Source organism: Lepisosteus oculatus, chromosome 4 (assembly GCF_040954835.1).
Source record: "Lepisosteus oculatus isolate fLepOcu1 chromosome 4, fLepOcu1.hap2, whole genome shotgun sequence".
NCBI lineage: Eukaryota > Metazoa > Chordata > Actinopteri > Semionotiformes > Lepisosteidae > Lepisosteus > Lepisosteus oculatus.
Genome location: NC_090699.1, coordinates 1148548 through 1167530, shown reverse-complemented (window position 1 = coordinate 1167530; position 18983 = coordinate 1148548). Strand labels below are relative to the sequence as shown.

The window sequence follows — 18983 nt, the reverse complement described above, 5'->3', positions numbered from 1 at the left end:
CATTAACACTGCACTGAGAGAGAGAGGGGTTCATACAGACACACTGACTGGACACTCCAGTACATTAACACTGCACTGAGAGAGAGGGGGGTTAATACAGACACACTGACTGGACACTCCAGTACATTAACACTGCACTGAGAGAGAGGGGGGTTAATACACACACACTGACTGGACACTCCAGTACATTAACACTGCACTGAGAGAGAGGGGGGTTAATACACACACACTGACTGGACACTCCAGTGCATTAACACTGCACTGAGAGAGAGGGGTTAATACAGACCCACTGACTGGACACTCCAGTACATTAACACTGCACTGAGAGAGAGGGGGGTTAATATAGACACACTGACTGGACACTCCAGTACATTAACACTGCACTGAGAGAGAGGGGGGTTAATACAGACACACTGACTGGACACTCCAGTACATTAACACTGCACTGAGAGAGAGGGGGGTTAATACAGACACACTGACTGGACACTCCAGTGCATTAACACTGCACTGAGAGAGAGAGGGGTTAATACAGACACACTGACTGGACACTCCAGTACATTAACACTGCACTGAGAGAGAGAGGGGTTCATACACACACACTGACTGGACACTCCAGTACATTAATACTGCACTGAGAGAGAGAGGGGTTCATACACACACACTGACTGGACACTCCAGTACATGAACACTGCCCTGAGAGTTATGAGTTGTAAATAGAGTTTATTCACAGAAAACAATATGAACACATGTGATAATTCACACTCACATTCACACACCGCCGGCCAGAGGACCAGCAGAGCGAAGCAGACTGGGACACCGGTCCGAGGTCCGGAGCCCGGTTCCCCGTCCGCTCGGGCCGTGACGCAGCGTGGGGGTACCTTGAGCCTAGAGGTCGGAGCAGCTCTGAGCCCTGTGATCCTGAGTCTTTAAGAATCTGTAGTTTCCGCTGTCCTTGGGGAGAACTACAGGTCCCATGATGCCCTGGGTTTCCTGTCTCAGCCGTGAGGGACCGGCTGGCGTCTCGCTGAGCGAAGACAAGTCAGAGTTTCTGCTGGACCGTAGAATGGTCAGCGTGAGGTACTGGGGTGTCTCTCAGGGATCCCACTTGCTTTGATCTGTATTAGCAGAGGGAGCCTGCTGGAGCTGTGGTCCGGTTTCTGTAGAAGGCTTGAGCTGGAGAACTCTGCTGCCGTGTCCCTGGTACAGTGTTGTGACCCAGCGAACCCTGAAGACGCAGCTCCGGATGTCAACGAGTCCCTGTCCTCCCTCCTCCTGGAGGACGGCCTTCCTCACCCAGTACAGCCCCTGCGTCTCTCCTGCGTCTCTCTCCTGTGTCTTTCCTGCGCAGTCCCTGCGTCTCTCTCCTGCGTCTCTCTCCTGCGTCTCTCTCCTGCGTCTCTCTCCTGCGTCTCTCTCCTGCGTCTCTCTCCTGCGTCTCTCTCCTGCGTCTCTCTCCTGCGTCTCTCTCCTGGGTCTTTCCTGCACAGTCCCTGCGTCTCTCTCCTGCGTCTCTCTCCTGTGTCTTTCCTGCGCAGTCCCTGCGTCTCTCTCCTGCGTCTCTCCTGCGCAGCTCCTGGAGCAGGATTCTACTCTTGGGTGATGTCATCAGCGAGCGCCGAGACCGGGACAGCCCCTCGGTGACCTGGCGCAGCTGATACAGCAGGGGTCCGATGGCGAGAGAGCAGAGCACTCCTGAGAGCGCACAGCCCTGCTGCCCCCCTGCGCGTGCAGCACACTGAGGAGGTCACCGGTGCCGAAGGCCTCTTCCTGCTCCAGCCCAGTGAGACCAGTATCCAGGTTCAGTAGTCTGGAGGTGGCCAAAACTTGTTATCAAAGACTGACCAGCCAGGCGACTGGTCAGAGAACCACTGACCGCAGCACTACCCCCAGCCTGATGGCCAGCACCCTGGACAAGAGCTTAGAGTCCGCACAGAGCAGGGAGACAGACGTCCAGCAGGAGGGTGAGGAGGGTGAGGAGGTGAGGGGCTCCAGCAGGAGGGTGAGGAGAGTGAGGAGGGTGAGGGGCTCCAGCAGGAGGGTGAGGAGGTGAGGGGCTCCAGCAGGAGGGTGAGGAGGGTGAGGGGCTCCAGCAGGAGGGTGAGGAGGGTGAGGAGGTGAGGGGCTCCAGCAGGAGGGTGAGGAGGGTGAGGGGCTCCAGCAGGAGGGTGAGGAGAGTGTGGAGGTGAGGGGCTCCAGCAGGAGGGTGAGGAGGTGAGGGGCTCCAGCAGGAGGGTGAGGAGGGTGAGGAGGTGAGGAGCTCCAGCAGGAGGGTGAGGAGGTGAGGGGCTCAGCAAGAGGGTGAGGAGGGTGAGGAGGGTGAGGGGCTCCAGCAGGAGGGTGAGGAGGGTGAGGGGCTCCAGCAGGAGGGTGAGGAGGGTGAGGAGGGTGAGGGGCTCCAGCAGGAGGGTGAGGAGGGTGAGGAGGTGAGGAGCTCCAGCAGGAGGGTGAGGAGGTGAGGGGCTCCAGCAGGAGGGTGAGGAGGTGAGGGGCTCCAGCAGGAGGGTGAGGAGGGTGAGGAGGTGAGGGGCTCCAGCAGGAGGGTGAGGAGGTGAGGGGCTCCAGCAGGAGGGTGAGGAGGTGAGGAGGTGAGGGGCTCCAGCAGGAGGGTGAGGAGGGTGAGGAGGTGAGGGGCTCCAGCAGGAGGGTGAGGAGGTGAGGGGCTCCAGCAGGAGGGTGAGGAGGTGAGGAGCTCCAGCAGGAGGGTGAGGAGGGTGAGGAGGTGAGGGGCTCCAGCAGGAGGGTAAGGAGGGTGAGGAGGTGAGGGGCTCCAGCACGAGGGTGAGGAGGGTGAGGAGGTGAGGGGCTCCAGCAGGAGGGTGAGGAGGTGAGGGGCTCCAGCAGGAGGGTGAGGAGAGTGAGGAGGTGAGGGGCTCAGCAGGAGGGTGAGGAGGGTGAAGGGCTCTATCAGGAGGGTGAGGAGGGTGAGGGGCTCCAGCAGGAGGGTGAGGAGGTGAGGGGCTCCAGCAGGAGGGTGAGGAGGGTGAGGAGGGTGAGGGGCTCCAGCAGGAGGGTGAGGAGGTGAGGGGCTCCAGCAGGAGGGTGAGGAGGGTGAGGAGGTGAGGGGCTCCAGCAGGAGGGTGAGGAGGGTGAGGGGCTCCAGCAGGAGGGTGAGGAGGTGAGGGGCTCCAGCAGGAGGGTGAGGAGGGTGAGGAGGTGAGGGGCTCAGCAGGAGGGTGAGGAGGGTGAGGAGGTGAGGGGCTCAGCAGGAGGGTGAGGAGGGTGAGGAGGGTGAGGGGCTCTATCAGGAGGGTGAGGAGGTGAGGGGCTCCAGCAGGAGGGTGAGGAGGGTGAGGAGGGTGAGGAGGTGAGGGGCTCCAGCAGGAGGGTGAGGAGGTGAGGGGCTCCAGCAGGAGGGTGAGGAGGGTGAGGAGGGTGAGGGGCTCCAGCAGGAGGGTGAGGAGGGTGAGGAGGTGAGGGGCTCCAGCAGGAGGGTGAGGAGGGTGAGGAGGTGAGGGGCTCCAGCAGGAGGGTGAGGAGGTGAGGGGCTCCAGCAGGGGGGTGAGGAGGGTGAGGAGGTGAGGGGCTCCAGCAGGAGGGTGAGGAGGGTGAGGAGGGTGAGGAGGTGAGGGGCTCCAGCAGGAGGGTGAGGAGGGTGAGGGGCTCCAGCAGGAGGGTGAGGAGGTGAGGGGCTCCAGCAGGAGGGTGAGGAGGGTGAGGAGGGTGAGGGGCTCCAGCAGGAGGGTGAGGAGGGTGAGGAGGTGAGGGGCTCCAGCAGGAGGGTGAGGAGGGTGAGGGGCTCCAGCAGGAGGGTGAGGAGGGTGAGGGGCTCCAGCAGGAGGGTGAGGAGGGTGAGGAGGGTGAGGGGCTCCAGCAGGAGGGTGAGGAGGGTGAGGGGCTCCAGCAGGAGGGTGAGGAGGTGAGGGGCTCCAGCAGGAGGGTGAGGAGGGTGAGGAGGGTGAGGGGCTCCAGCAGGAGGGTGAGGAGGGTGAGGAGGTGAGGGGCTCCAGCAGGAGGGTGAGGAGGGTGAGGGGCTCCAGCAGGAGGGTGAGGAGGTGAGGGGCTCCAGCAGGAGGGTGAGGAGGGTGAGGAGGTGAGGGGCTCCAGCAGGAGGGTGAGGAGGGTGAGGGGCTCCAGCAGGAGGGTGAGGAGGTGAGGGGCTCCAGCAGGAGGGTGAGGAGGGTGAGGAGGTGAGGGGCTCAGCAGGAGGGTGAGGAGGGTGAGGAGGTGAGGGGCTCAGCAGGAGGGTGAGGAGGGTGAGGAGGGTGAGGGGCTCTATCAGGAGGGTGAGGAGGTGAGGGGCTCCAGCAGGAGGGTGAGGAGGGTGAGGAGGGTGAGGAGGTGAGGGGCTCCAGCAGGAGGGTGAGGAGGTGAGGGGCTCCAGCAGGAGGGTGAGGAGGGTGAGGAGGGTGAGGGGCTCCAGCAGGAGGGTGAGGAGGGTGAGGAGGTGAGGGGCTCCAGCAGGAGGGTGAGGAGGGTGAGGAGGTGAGGGGCTCCAGCAGGAGGGTGAGGAGGTGAGGGGCTCCAGCAGGGGGGTGAGGAGGGTGAGGAGGTGAGGGGCTCCAGCAGGAGGGTGAGGAGGGTGAGGAGGGTGAGGAGGTGAGGGGCTCCAGCAGGAGGGTGAGGAGGGTGAGGGGCTCCAGCAGGAGGGTGAGGAGGTGAGGGGCTCCAGCAGGAGGGTGAGGAGGGTGAGGAGGGTGAGGGGCTCCAGCAGGAGGGTGAGGAGGGTGAGGAGGTGAGGGGCTCCAGCAGGAGGGTGAGGAGGGTGAGGGGCTCCAGCAGGAGGGTGAGGAGGGTGAGGGGCTGCAGCAGGAGGGTGAGGAGGGTGAGGAGGTGAGGGGCTCCAGCAGGAGGGTGAGGAGGGTGAGGGGCTCCAGCAGGAGGGTGAGGAGGGTGAGGAGGGTGAGGGGCTCCAGCAGGAGGGTGAGGAGGGTGAGGGGCTCCAGCAGGAGGGTGAGGAGGGTGAGGAGGGTGAGGGGCTCCAGCAGGAGGGTGAGGAGGGTGAGGGGCTCCAGCAGGAGGGTGAGGAGGGTGAGGAGGTGAGGGGCTCCAGCAGGAGGGTGAGGAGGTGAGGGGCTCAGCAGGAGGGTGAGGAGGCTGAGGAGGGTGAGGGGCTCCAGCAGGAGGGTGAGGAGGGTGAGGAGGTGAGGGGCTCCAGCAGGAGGGTGAGGAGGGTGAGGAGGGTGAGGAGGTGAGGGGCTCCAGCAGGAGGGTGAGGAGGGTGAGGGGCTCCAGCAGGAGGGTGAGGAGGGTGAGGGGCTCCAGCAGGAGGGTGAGGAGGTGAGGGGCTCCAGCAGGAGGGTGAGAAGGGTGAGGGGCTCTATCAGGAGGGTGAGGAGGGTGAGGAGGTGAGGGGCTCCAGCAGGAGGGTGAGGAGGGTGAGGAGGTGAGGGGCTCCAGCAGGAGGGTGAGGAGGTGAGGGGCTCCAGCAGGGGGGTGAGGAGGGTGAGGGGCTCCAGCAGGGGGGTGAGGGGCTCCTTTCTCTAACAGAACGTCCCCAGCTCCCACCCTCTCCTGTCCTCTGGCGCTCCTCTTTTCTCTTCTCCTCTCCTCTCTTCCAGAGCTCCTCACCTCTAGAGCTCCTCTCCTCTCCTCCGGCGCTCCTCTCCTCTCCTGTCCTCAGGTGCTCCTCTCCTCCAGAGCTCCTCTCCTGTCCTCCAGAGCTCCCGTCTCCAGAGCAGTGCTGTCCCCTCAGACCCCCGGTGGTGTGAAGTGGGGGGGACCAGCCCCCCCCGGCCACGGTGTCACACTGAATAAAACACAACACGCACAAACCCCACATTCCCCACAAACACACAGAAACACACTCCACGCACTTCCAGCCCCGCGACCCCGGAGCGAGAGAGCTGGGGGTCGTGAGGGGGCGCCCCGGGGCGCATTGGGGCGCAGACCTCCTCACCCGAAGTCGATCAGGTCCAGCGTCTCCGCCCCCTCCTCCTGACCCCTCCCACTGTCCCGCCCCTCGCGCCGGCCCAGCCAATTGGCTCGCAGCTCCCGGACCTCCCGCCCGTAGTGCTCGTGCAGTTCGCTGAAGGCCTCCAGTGGCTCCACCCCCAGGCCGGGCCACGCCCCCGGGCCCCAGCCCGTGGCCCCGGCGCAGGGGGGCCCCGGCTCAGGCAGGGGGGCCACCTGCGCCTGCCGCCGGGGCCACAGCTTGGGGGACCTCCGGCAGGGCCTGCTGGTGGGGGGCAGGGCCTGCAGGCGGGGGCCGCTGTCAGTCCTCGGCTCCCGGGGGCCCAGCCCCAGGCCCTGGGCGAGCCGCTCGGCGTCGGGTCCGATCACAGCGCAGCGCTGGTAGGAGGCCCCAGAGTAGGCTTCCCGTCGGGCCCCTGAGAGGGAGAGAGCCGAGTCAGGGGTCTTCCTCACAGCCGCCAGCTCCACACCTACTGCACACCCCCACACCCCTGTCAGACACTCGGGGTCACCCCCACACCCCTGTCAGACACTCGGGGCCACCCCCACACCCCCACACCCCTGTCAGACACTCGGGGTCACCCCCACACCCCCACATCCCCACACCCCTGTCAGACACTCGGGGTCACCCCCACACCCCCACACCCCTGTCAGACACTCGGAGTCACCCCCACATCCCCACACCCCTGTCAGACACTCGGGGTCACCCCCACACCCCTGTCAGACACTCGGGGTCACCCCCACACCCCCACACCCCTGTCAGACACTCGGGGTCACCCCCACACCCCCACACCCCTGTCAGACACTCGGAGTCACCCCCACATCCCCACACCCCTGTCAGACACTCGGGGTCACCCCCACACCCCCACACCCCTGTCAGAGAGCCCCCTCTGTACCACACCAGTCACCTCACACAGGGACACACTGGTGTATTCAGACAGTCCCTCTGTACCACACCAGTCACCTCACACAGGGACACACTGGTGTATTCAGACAGTCCCTCTGTACCACACTGGTCACCTCACACAGGGACACACTGGTGTATTCAGACAGTCCCTCTGTACCACACCGGTCACCTCACACAGGGACACACTGGTGTATTCAGACAGTCCCTCTGTACCACACCAGTCACCTCACAGAGGGACACACTGGTGTATTCAGACAGTCCCTCTATACCACACCAGTCACCTCACACAGGTGCAGCCATGACCACGGTCAACAGCACCGGGCACGAGCTGCTGCAGCTCTGTCAAGGGCTTGGCCTGTACATCGTCAACGGCAGGACTAGAGGGGACTCTCTAGGCAGGTTCACCTACAGCTCAGCTCTGGGCAGCAGTGTGGTGGACTACGCCATCACCGACCTGGACCCCTCCTGTATCAGTGCCTTCACTGTCAGGTCACAAACTCTCCTCTCCAACCACAGCCAGATCACACTCTACATGAAGAGAGCACACCAGCACAGAGACACACTGACACAGCCCAGCCAGCTGTATGACCTCAACCAGGCATACAGATGGGACACAGACAGCCTAGACAGATACCAAACTGCACTGGGCCATGACGAAATTCAGACACTGATGGACACATTCCTAAACACTCCGTATCAAACCAACAAATTAGGCATAAACTTGGCCACACAAAAACTAAATCACCTATATTCCACAAACTAGCATCAAAATCTAAGCTAAAAACAACTAAATCAAAAAACTACCAAAAAACAAAAGCAAAAGAAAAGTGGTTTGATACGGAGTGCAAAAACATCAGAAATGCACTACGAAAAGTCTCAAATTAAAAACACAGACAACCACACAACACAGATCTGCGACTCAGGTACTGTGACATGGTAAAACTTTACAAACACATGCTGAAAAAGAAAAGAAACACATACATAAACAAACAACTTGCAGAAATTGAGGAGTCACTAAATCAGAACTGTTTCTGGGAGAAGTGGAACAATTTAAACAAATCAAACCCAGAAGAATTGGCCATCCAAAATGGAACAATCTGGCAAACATACTTTGAAAATCTCTATCAAAAGCTTCCAAATACTAATCAATCAGACCAAAACACCATTTATGAAAAACTCAAAAGTTTGGAATTGGCTATCAAAGACAACCAAAACCCCTTAGACTCCCCAATCACTGAGCAGGAGCTACTGGACAAACTCCAGGCCCTCAGACCACGCAAAGCCTGTGGCCATGATGGTGTCATAAATGAGATGCTAAGACACAGCAGCCCAAAGTTGCAACAAGCCCTGCTCAAACTCCTCAATCTCATCATGACAGCTGGATGTTTCCCCGAGGCCTGGAACCAAGGACTGATCACGCCCATCTATAAGAGTGGAGATAAACTCGATCCCAACAACTACCGGGGCATCTGTGTGAACAGTAACCTGGGGAAGGTATTCTGCAGTATCCTGAACACACGAATACTGGCCTTCCTTACCGAACACAATGTCCTGAGTAAAAGTCAGATTGGCTTCTTGCCAGATCACCACACATCTGATCACATTTACACCCTACACACACTGATAGACAAACACGTCCACCAAAAACACAAAGTAAAATTTTTGCCTGCTTTGTCGATTTCAAAGAAGCATTTGACTTGATTTGGCATGAAAGATTGTTTTACAAACTACTCCAAAGTGGCATAGGGGGCAAAGTGTACGACATCATTAAATCAATGTATTCAGAGAGCAAATGTGCAGTGAAAATTGGAAACAAAAGGACCAAATTCTTCACCCAAGGCCGCGGGGTGAGACAGGGCTGCAGCCTGAGCCCAACACTGTTCAATATCTATATCAATGAATTAGCAGGAATGTTGGAGCAGTCTGCAGCTCCTGGTCTCACACTACACCACACAGAAATCAAGTTCCTGCTCCACGCAGATGACCTGGTCCTGCTGTCGCCCACAGAACAGGGGCTGCAGCAGAGCCTGGCACTGCTGGAGCAGGACTGTCAGACCTGGGCACTGACAGCCCATCTGGACACAGAACAGCAGAACCTGGCACTGCTGGAGCAGGACTGTCAGACCTGGGCACTGCCAGCCCATCTGGACCCAGAACAGCAGAACCTGGCACTGCTGGAGCAGGACTGTCAGACCTGGGCACTGACAGTCAATCTGGACAAGAGTGTAGGAGAAAGAGAGAGAGACTGGCACACTGCAAGAGAGAGAGAGAGAAAAGAGAGAGAGAGAGAAAAGAGAGAGCGAGAGACTGGCACACTGCAAGAGAGAGAGAGAAAAGAGAGAGAGAGAGACTGGCACACTGCAAGAGAGAGAGAGAGAAAAGAGAGAGCGAGAGACTGGCACACTGCAAGAGAGAGAGAGAGAAAAGAGAGAGCGAGAGACTGGCACACTGCAAGAGAGAGAGAGAGAAAAGAGAGAGAGAGAGACTGGCACACTGCAAGAGAGAGAGAGAGAAAAGAGAGAGAGAGAGACTGGCACACTGCAAGAGAGAGAGAGAGAAAAGAGAGAGCGAGAGACTGGCACACTGCTGTACTGACCCTCGTACTGCCTCTCCAGGTCCTGCACCAGCTGGCTCATGTAGCTGTGGCTCGCTGACATCAGTGCCTTGATCCAGCTCTCCTGCCCATCCGGGCTGTCCGCGGCCAGCTTGTAGGTCCTGAGGCCGGGGCCCGGGAAGACCAGGGCGAAGGCGAACTGCTCGTCCGACTCGCAGAGCTGCACGGAGCAGCCCTCCAGCACGATGACCCCCAGCGCCTCACCGCCCAGTCGCTCCAGGTAGAACAGCAGGTTCCCCTTGAGGACGAACCAGCGCTTCTGGTACGAGGTGTTTCTCTCGCCCTGAGAGAGACCGGGGCCAGGACACCGTTAGTCACAGTCCACCGCAGTACCCCAACTACACCACTGACCACAGTCCACCGCAGTACCCCAACTACACCACTGATCACAGTCCACCGCAGTACCCCAACTACACCACTGACCACAGTCCACCGCAGTACCCCAACTACACCACTGACCACAGTCCACCGCAGTACCCCAACTACACCACTGATCACAGTCCACCGCAGTACCCCAACTACACCACTGATCACAGTCCACCGCAGTACCCCAACTACACCACTGATCACAGTCCACCGCAGTACCCCAACTACACCACTGACCACAGTCCACCGCAGTACCCCAACTACACCACTGACCACAGTCCACCGCAGTACCCCAACTACACCACTGATCACAGTCCACCGCAGTACCCCAACTACACCACTGATCACAGTCCACCGCAGTACCCCAACTACACCACTGATCACAGTCCACCGCAGTACCCCAGCTACACCACTGACCACAGTCCACCGCAGTACCCCAACTACACCACTGACCACAGTCCACCGCAGTACCCCAACTACACCACTGACCACAGTCCACCGCAGTACCCCAACTACACCACTGACCACAGTCCACCGCAGTACCCCAACTACACCACTGACCACAGTCCACCGCAGTACCCCAACTACACCACTGACCACAGTCCACCGCAGTACCCCAACTACACCACTGATCACAGTCCACCGCAGTACCCCAACTACACCACTGACCACAGTCCACCGCAGTACCCCAACTACACCACTGACCACAGTCCACCGCAGTACCCCAACTACACCACTGATCACAGTCCACCGCAGTACCCCAACTACACCACTGATCACAGTCCACCGCAGTACCCCAACTACACCACTGACCACAGTCCACCGCAGTACCCCAACTACACCACTGACCACAGTCCACCGCAGTACCCCAACTACACCACTGACCACAGTCCACCGCAGTACCCCAACTACACCACTGACCACAGTCCACCGCAGTACCCCAACTACACCACTGACCACAGTCCACCGCAGTACCCCAGCTACACCACTGATCACAGTACACCGCAGTACCCCAGCTACACCACTGACCACAGTCCACCGCAGTACCCCAACTACACCACTGATCACAGTCCACCGCAGTACCCCAACTACACCACTGACCACAGTCCACCGCAGTACCCCAACTACACCACTGACCACAGTCCACCGCAGTACCCCAACTACACCACTGATCACAGTCCACCGCAGTACCCCAACTACACCACTGATCACAGTCCACCGCAGTACCCCAACTACACCACTGACCACAGTCCACCGCAGTACCCCAACTACACCACTGACCACAGTCCACCGCAGTACCCCAGCTACACCACTGACCACAGTCCACCGCAGTACCCCAACTACACCACTGATCACAGTCCACCGCAGTACCCCAACTACACCACTGATCACAGTCCACCGCAGTACCCCAACTACACCACTGACCACAGTCCACCGCAGTACCCCAGCTACACCACTGATCACAGTCCACCGCAGTACCCCAGCTACACCACTGATCACAGTCCACCGCAGTACCCCAGCTACACCACTGACCACAGTCCACCGCAGTACCCCAACTACACCACTGATCACAGTCCACCGCAGTACCCCAACTACACCACTGATCACAGTCCACCGCAGTACCCCAACTACACCACTGACCACAGTCCACCGCAGTACCCCAACTACACCACTGACCACAGTCCACCGCAGTACCCCAACTACACCACTGATCACAGTCCACCGCAGTACCCCAGCTACACCACTCATCACAGTCCACCGCAGTACCCCAGCTACACCACTGACCACAGTCCACTGCAGTACCCCAACTACACCACTGACCACAGTCCACTGCAGTACCCCAACTACACCACTGATCACAGTCCACCGCAGTACTCCAACTACACCACTGACCACAGTCCACCGCAGTACCCCAACTACACCACTGACCACAGTCCACCGCAGTACCCCAACTACACCACTGATCACAGTCCACCGCAGTACCCCAACTACACCACTGATCACAGTCCACCGCAGTACCCCAACTACACCACTGATCACAGTCCACCGCAGTACCCCAACTACACCACTGATCACAGTCCACCGCAGTACCCCAACTACACCACTGATCACAGTCCACCGCAGTACCCCAACTACACCACTGACCACAGTCCACCGCAGTACCCCAACTACACCACTGACCACAGTCCACCGCAGTACCCCAACTACACCACTGACCACAGTCCACCGCAGTACCCCAACTACACCACTGACCACAGTCCACCGCAGTACCCCAACTACACCACTGACCACAGTCCACCGCAGTACCCCAACTACACCACTGATCACAGTCCACCGCAGTACCCCAACTACACCACTGATCACAGTCCACCGCAGTACCCCAACTACACCACTGACCACAGTCCACCGCAGTACCCCAACTACACCACTGACCACAGTCCACCGCAGTACCCCAACTACACCACTGACCACAGTCCACCGCAGTACCCCAACTACACCACTGACCACAGTCCACCGCAGTACCCCAACTACACCACTGACCACAGTCCACCGCAGTACCCCAGCTACACCACTGATCACAGTACACCGCAGTACCCCAGCTACACCACTGACCACAGTCCACCGCAGTACCCCAACTACACCACTGATCACAGTCCACCGCAGTACCCCAACTACACCACTGACCACAGTCCACCGCAGTACCCCAACTACACCACTGACCACAGTCCACCGCAGTACCCCAACTACACCACTGATCACAGTCCACCGCAGTACCCCAACTACACCACTGATCACAGTCCACCGCAGTACCCCAACTACACCACTGACCACAGTCCACCGCAGTACCCCAACTACACCACTGACCACAGTCCACCGCAGTACCCCAACTACACCACTGATCACAGTCCACCGCAGTACCCCAACTACACCACTGATCACAGTCCACCGCAGTACCCCAACTACACCACTGACCACAGTCCACTGCAGTACCCCAGCTACACCACTGATCACAGTCCACCGCAGTACCCCAGCTACACCACTGATCACAGTCCACCGCAGTACCCCAGCTACACCACTGACCACAGTCCACCGCAGTACCCCAACTACACCACTGATCACAGTCCACTGCAGTACCCCAACTACACCACTGATCACAGTCCACCGCAGTACCCCAACTACACCACTGACCACAGTCCACCGCAGTACCCCAACTACACCACTGACCACAGTCCACCGCAGTACCCCAACTACACCACTGATCACAGTCCACCGCAGTACCCCAGCTACACCACTCATCACAGTCCACCGCAGTACCCCAGCTACACCACTGACCACAGTCCACTGCAGTACCCCAACTACACCACTGACCACAGTCCACTGCAGTACCCCAACTACACCACTGATCACAGTCCACCGCAGTACTCCAACTACACCACTGACCACAGTCCACCGCAGTACCCCAACTACACCACTGATCACAGTCCACCGCAGTACCCCAACTACACCACTGATCACAGTCCACCGCAGTACCCCAACTACACCACTGATCACAGTCCACCGCAGTACCCCAACTACACCACTGACCACAGTCCACTGCAGTACCCCAACTACACCACTGATCACAGTCCACTGCAGTACTCCAACTACACCACTGACCACAGTCCACTGCAGTACCCCAACTACACCACTGATCACAGTCCACTGCAGTACTCCAACTACACCACTGATCACAGTCCACTGCAGTACCCCAGCTACACCACTGATCACAGTACACTGCAGTACCCCAACTACACCACTGATCACAGTCCACCGCAGTACCCCAACTACACCACTGATCACAGTCCACCGCAGTACCCCAACTACACCACTGACCACAGTCCACCGCAGTACCCCAACTACACCACTGACCACAGTCCACTGCAGTACCCCAACTACACCACTGATCACAGTCCACTGCAGTACCCCAGCTACACCACTGATCACAGTACACTGCAGTACCCCAACTACACCACTGATCACAGTCCACCGCAGTACCCCAACTACACCACTGATCACAGTCCACTGCAGTACCCCAACTACACCACTGACCACAGTCCACCGCAGTACCCCAACTACACCACTGACCACAGTCCACTGCAGTACACCAACTACACCACTGATCACAGTCCACTGCAGTACCCCAACTACACCACTGATCACAGTACACTGCAGTACCCCAACTACACCACTGATCACAGTACACTGCAGTACCCCAACTACACCACTGATCACAGTCCACTGCAGTACACCAACTACACCACTGATCACAGTCCACTGCAGTACCCCAACTACACCACTGATCACAGTCCACCGCAGTACCCCAACTACACCACTGACCACAGTCCACTGCAGTACCCCAACTACACCACTGACCACAGTCCACTGCAGTACCCCAACTACACCACTGACCACAGTCCACCGCAGTACCCCAACTACACCACTGATCACAGTCCACTACAGTACCCCAACTACAACACTGACCACAGTCCACTGCAGTACCCCAACTACACCACTGATCACAGTACACTGCAGTACCCCAACTACACCACTGATCACAGTACACTGCAGTACCCCAACTACACCACTGATCACAGTCCACTGCAGTACACCAACTACACCACTGATCACAGTCCACTGCAGTACACCAACTACACCACTGATCACAGTCCACTGCAGTACCCCAACTACACCACTGATCACAGTACACTGCAGTACCCCAACTACACCACTGACCACAGTCCACCGCAGTACCCCAACTACACCACTGATCACAGTACACTGCAGTACCCCACCTGGACCCAGAACAGCAGAGCCTGGCACTGCTGGAGCAGGACTGTCAGACCTGGGCACTGCCAGCCCATCTGGACCCAGAACAGCAGAACCTGGCACTGCTGGAGCAGGACTGTCAGACCTGGGCACTGCCAGTCAATCTGGACCCAGAACAGCAGAACCTGGCACTGCTGGAGCAGGACTGTCAGACCTGGGCACTGACAGTCAATCTGGACCCAGAACAGCAGAACCTGGCACTGCTGGAGCAGGACTGTCAGACCTGGGCACTGCTGGAGCAGTTCTGTCAGACCTGGGCGCTGACAGTCAATCTGGACCCAGAACAGCAGAACAGTACACTGCAGTACCCCAACTACACTGTTAATCACTGGGAATACTGGTACCTTCTTGTAGAGGTATCCCTCTTTGTCCACCGGTGAATCACAAGTCAGGTAGTGAACCAAGATCTTCTCATGCAGCTTCATACTGACAGCGCCCCCTGGCTGCAGGAAAGGTGTAGTACAGCAGCTGAAATAGGGAACAGCAGACAGATCTGTGAGCCCTAAGACTGACAGGAACATCTGTATGATCATTATGTGAATCCACAATCCTACACCAGGACTACTGTCAGTCTGACAGTATGCGCACTGTACACACAGGGTACAGAAACTGTATTGAATACTGTGCACTGTACACAGGGTACAGAAATTGTATTGAATATTGAATACTGCACACTGTACACAGGGTACAGAAACTGTATTGAATACTGTGCACTGTACACAGGGTATAGAAACTGTATTGAATATTGAATACTGCACACTGTACACAGAGTATAGAAACTGTATTGAATATTGAATACTGCACACTGTACACAGGGTACAGAAATTGTATTGAATACTGTGCACTGTACACAGGGTATAGAAACTGTATTGAATATTGAATACTGCACACTGTACACAGGGTATAGAAACTGTATTGAATATTGAATACTGCACACTGTACACAGAGTATAGAAACTGTATTGAATATTGAATACTGCACACTGAACACAGTGTATAGAAACTGTATTGAATACTGTGCACTGTACACAGGGTACAGAAATTGTATTGAATACCACACACTGTACACAGGGTATAGAAATTGTATTGAATACTGCGCACTGAACACAGGGTATAGAAACTGTATTGAATATTGAATACTGCACACTGTACACAGGGTATAGAAATTGTATTGAATACTGCGCACTGTACACAGGGTATAGAAACTGTATTGAATAATGTGCACTGTACACAGGGTACAGAAATTGTATTGAATACCACACACTGTACATAGGGTATAGAAATTGTATTGAATACCGCACACTGAGCACACAGTGTATAGAAACTGTATTGAATACTGCACACTGAACACAGAGTATAGAAATTGTATTGAATACTGCGCACTGTACACACAGGGTACAGAAACTGTATTGAATATTGAATACTGCACACTGAACACAGTGTATAGAAACTGTATTGAATACTGCACACTGTACACACAGTGTATAGAAACTGTATTGAATACTGTGCACTGAACACAGTATAGAAACTGTATTGAAAACTGCACACTGTACAAAGGGTATAGAAATTGTATTGAATACTGCGCACTGTACACACAGGGTATAGAAACTGTATTGAATAATGTGCACTGTACACAGGGTACAGAAATTGTATTGAATACCACACACTGTACACAGGGTATAGAAATTGTATTGAATACCGCACACTGAACACAGAGTATAGAAACTGTATTGAATACTGCACACTAAACACAGTATAGAAACTGTATTGAATACTGCACACTGAGCACACAGTGTATAGAAACTGTATTGAATACTGCACACTGAACACAGTGTATAGAAACTGTATTGAATACTGCACACTGAGCACACAGTGTATAGAAACTGTCTTGAATACTGCACACTGAACACAGTGTATAGAAACTGTATTGAATACTGCACACTGAGCACACAGTGTATAGAAACTGTCTTGAATACTGCACACTGAACACAGTGTATAGAAACTGTATTGAATACAGCACACTGAACACAGTGTATAGAAACTGTATTGAATACTGCACACTGAACACAGTGTATAGAAACTGTATTGAATACAGCACACTGAACACAGTGTATAGAAACTGTATTGAATACTGCACACTGAGCACACAGTGTATAGAAACTGTATTGAATACTGCACACTGAACACAGTGTATAGAAACTGTATTGAATACTGCACACTGTACACTGGGTATAGAAAGTGTATTGAATACTGCACACTGAACACAGTGTATAGAAACTGTATTGAATACAGCACACTGTACAAAGGGTATAGAAACTGTATTGAATACTGCAAACTGTACACATGGTATAGAAACGGTATTGAATACTGCACACTGAACACAGTGTATAGAAACTGTATTGAATACTGCACACTGAGCACACAGTGTATAGAAACTGTCTTGAATACTGCACACTGAACACAGTGTATAGAAACTGTATTGAATACAGCACACTGAACACAGTGTATAGAAACTGTATTGAATACTGCACACTGAGCACACAGTGTATAGAAACTGTATTGAATACTGCACACTGAGCACACAGTGTATAGAAACTGTCTTGAATACTGCACACTGAACACAGTGTATAGAAACTGTATTGAATACAGCACACTGAACACAGTGTATAGAAACTGTATTGAATACTGCACACTGAGCACACAGTGTATAGAAACTGTATTGAATACTGCACACTGTACACTGGGTATAGAAAGTGTAGTGAATACTGCACACTGAACACAGTGTATAGAAACTGTATTGAATACTGCACACTGAACACTGGGTATAGAAAGTGTTTGCAAACTGGTTTCTTACCGGAGTCTCAGGTAAGCAGCTCCCGGTGCCCAGTCTGCGTGTCCGCGGCCGTGTGCTGACGTGCGCGTCACGGGCGGCGGTAGTGTACCTGCGCGGGGTGGGGCAGCGGCGGCACACCTGCGCGTCACACCTGCGCGTCACTTCCAGGTGCGGCTCCGCGCGTGCGAGCGGCGCCTGTCGGCTCACCTGCAGCGCCGGCGGCGGAGCAGCAACACGCCTGCGGGTCGAGTCTGAGCGCCTTCCCTCCCGGCCGCCGCACTTCCCCGTTTCTCAACCACTTTCAAACTCACAGAGCTTTATTGGCATGACGGCTGAGTCACAGTGCCGCCAAAGCAGCAAAAGTGAGTCAACATTTAAAAAACTGTCGGCTACATGACACAACACTACTGAGAGACAGGCTGCGTGCTCCTCAGGCTGGGACAGGAGATCACACACTGTGTTATTATTATTGAGAGACAGGCTCACTGTCTGTTCCTCAGGCTGGGACAGGAGATCACACACTGTGTTATTATTATTGAGAGACAGGCTCACTGTCTGTTCCTCAGGCTGGGACAGGAGATCACACACTGTATTATTATTATTGAGAGACGGGCTCACTGTCTGTTCCTCAGGCTGGGACAGGAGATCACACACTGTATTATTATTATTGAGAGACAGGCTCACTGTCTGTTCCTCAGGCTGGGACAGGAGATCACACACTGTATTATTATTATTGAGAGACAGGCTCACTGTCTGTTCCTCAGGCTGGGACAGGAAATCACACACTGTATTATTATTATTGAGAGACAGGCTCATTGTCTGCTCCTCAGGCTGGGACAGGAGATCACACACTGTATTATTATTATTGAGAGACAGGCTCACTGTCTGTTCCTCAGGCTGGGACAGGAGATCACACACTGTGTTATTATTATTGAGAGACGGGCTCACTGTCTGTTCCTCAGGCTGGGACAGGAGATCACACACTGTATTATTATTATTGAGAGACGGGCTCACTGTCTGTTCCTCAGGCTGGGACAGGAGATCACACACTGTATTATTATTATTGAGAGACGGCTCACTGTCTGTTCCTCAGGCTGGGACAGGAGATCACACACTGTATTATTATTATTGAGAGACGGGCTCACTGTCTGTTCCTCAGGCTGGGACAGGAGATCACACACTGTATTATTATTATTGAGAGACAGGCTCACTGTCTGTTACTCAGGCTGGGACAGGAGATCACACACTGTATTATTATTGAGAGACAGGCTCACTGTCTGTTCCTCAGGCTAGGACAGGAGATCACACACTGTATTATTATTACTGAGAGACGGGCTCACTGTCTGTTCCTCAGGCTGGGACAGGAGATCACACACTGTATTATTATTATTGAGAGACAGGCTCACTGTCTGTTCCTCAGGCTGGGACAGGAGATCACACACTGTATTATTATTGAGAGACAGGCTCACTGTCTGTTCCTCAGGCTGCGACAGGAGATCACACACTGTATTATTATTACTGAGAGACGGGCTCACTGTCTGTTCCTCA

General features: G+C 55.5%; 1 protein-coding gene across 2 annotated transcripts; it reads right to left on the bottom strand.

Moving 5' to 3' along the window:
* Window positions 1–700: 700 nt before the first annotated feature.
* Window positions 701–17750, bottom strand: pheta2 (PH domain containing endocytic trafficking adaptor 2). Of its 2 annotated transcripts, none has more exons than XM_069188294.1 (5): window positions 17457–17750; window positions 14948–15071; window positions 9354–9654; window positions 5509–6266; window positions 701–1807 (listed from the first exon to the last, which is right to left on the bottom strand). In XM_069188294.1, exons 2-4 carry the CDS (start codon window positions 15026–15028, stop codon window positions 5833–5835), a joined length of 816 nt encoding a protein of 271 aa, XP_069044395.1. In that variant the 5' UTR covers window positions 15029–15071; window positions 17457–17750; the 3' UTR covers window positions 701–1807; window positions 5509–5832. The 2 variants fall into 2 exon arrangements, with proteins under 2 accessions (XP_069044395.1, XP_069044396.1); XM_069188295.1 differs by having other exon boundaries at window positions 17643–17740.
* Window positions 17751–18983: the final 1233 nt, after the last annotated feature.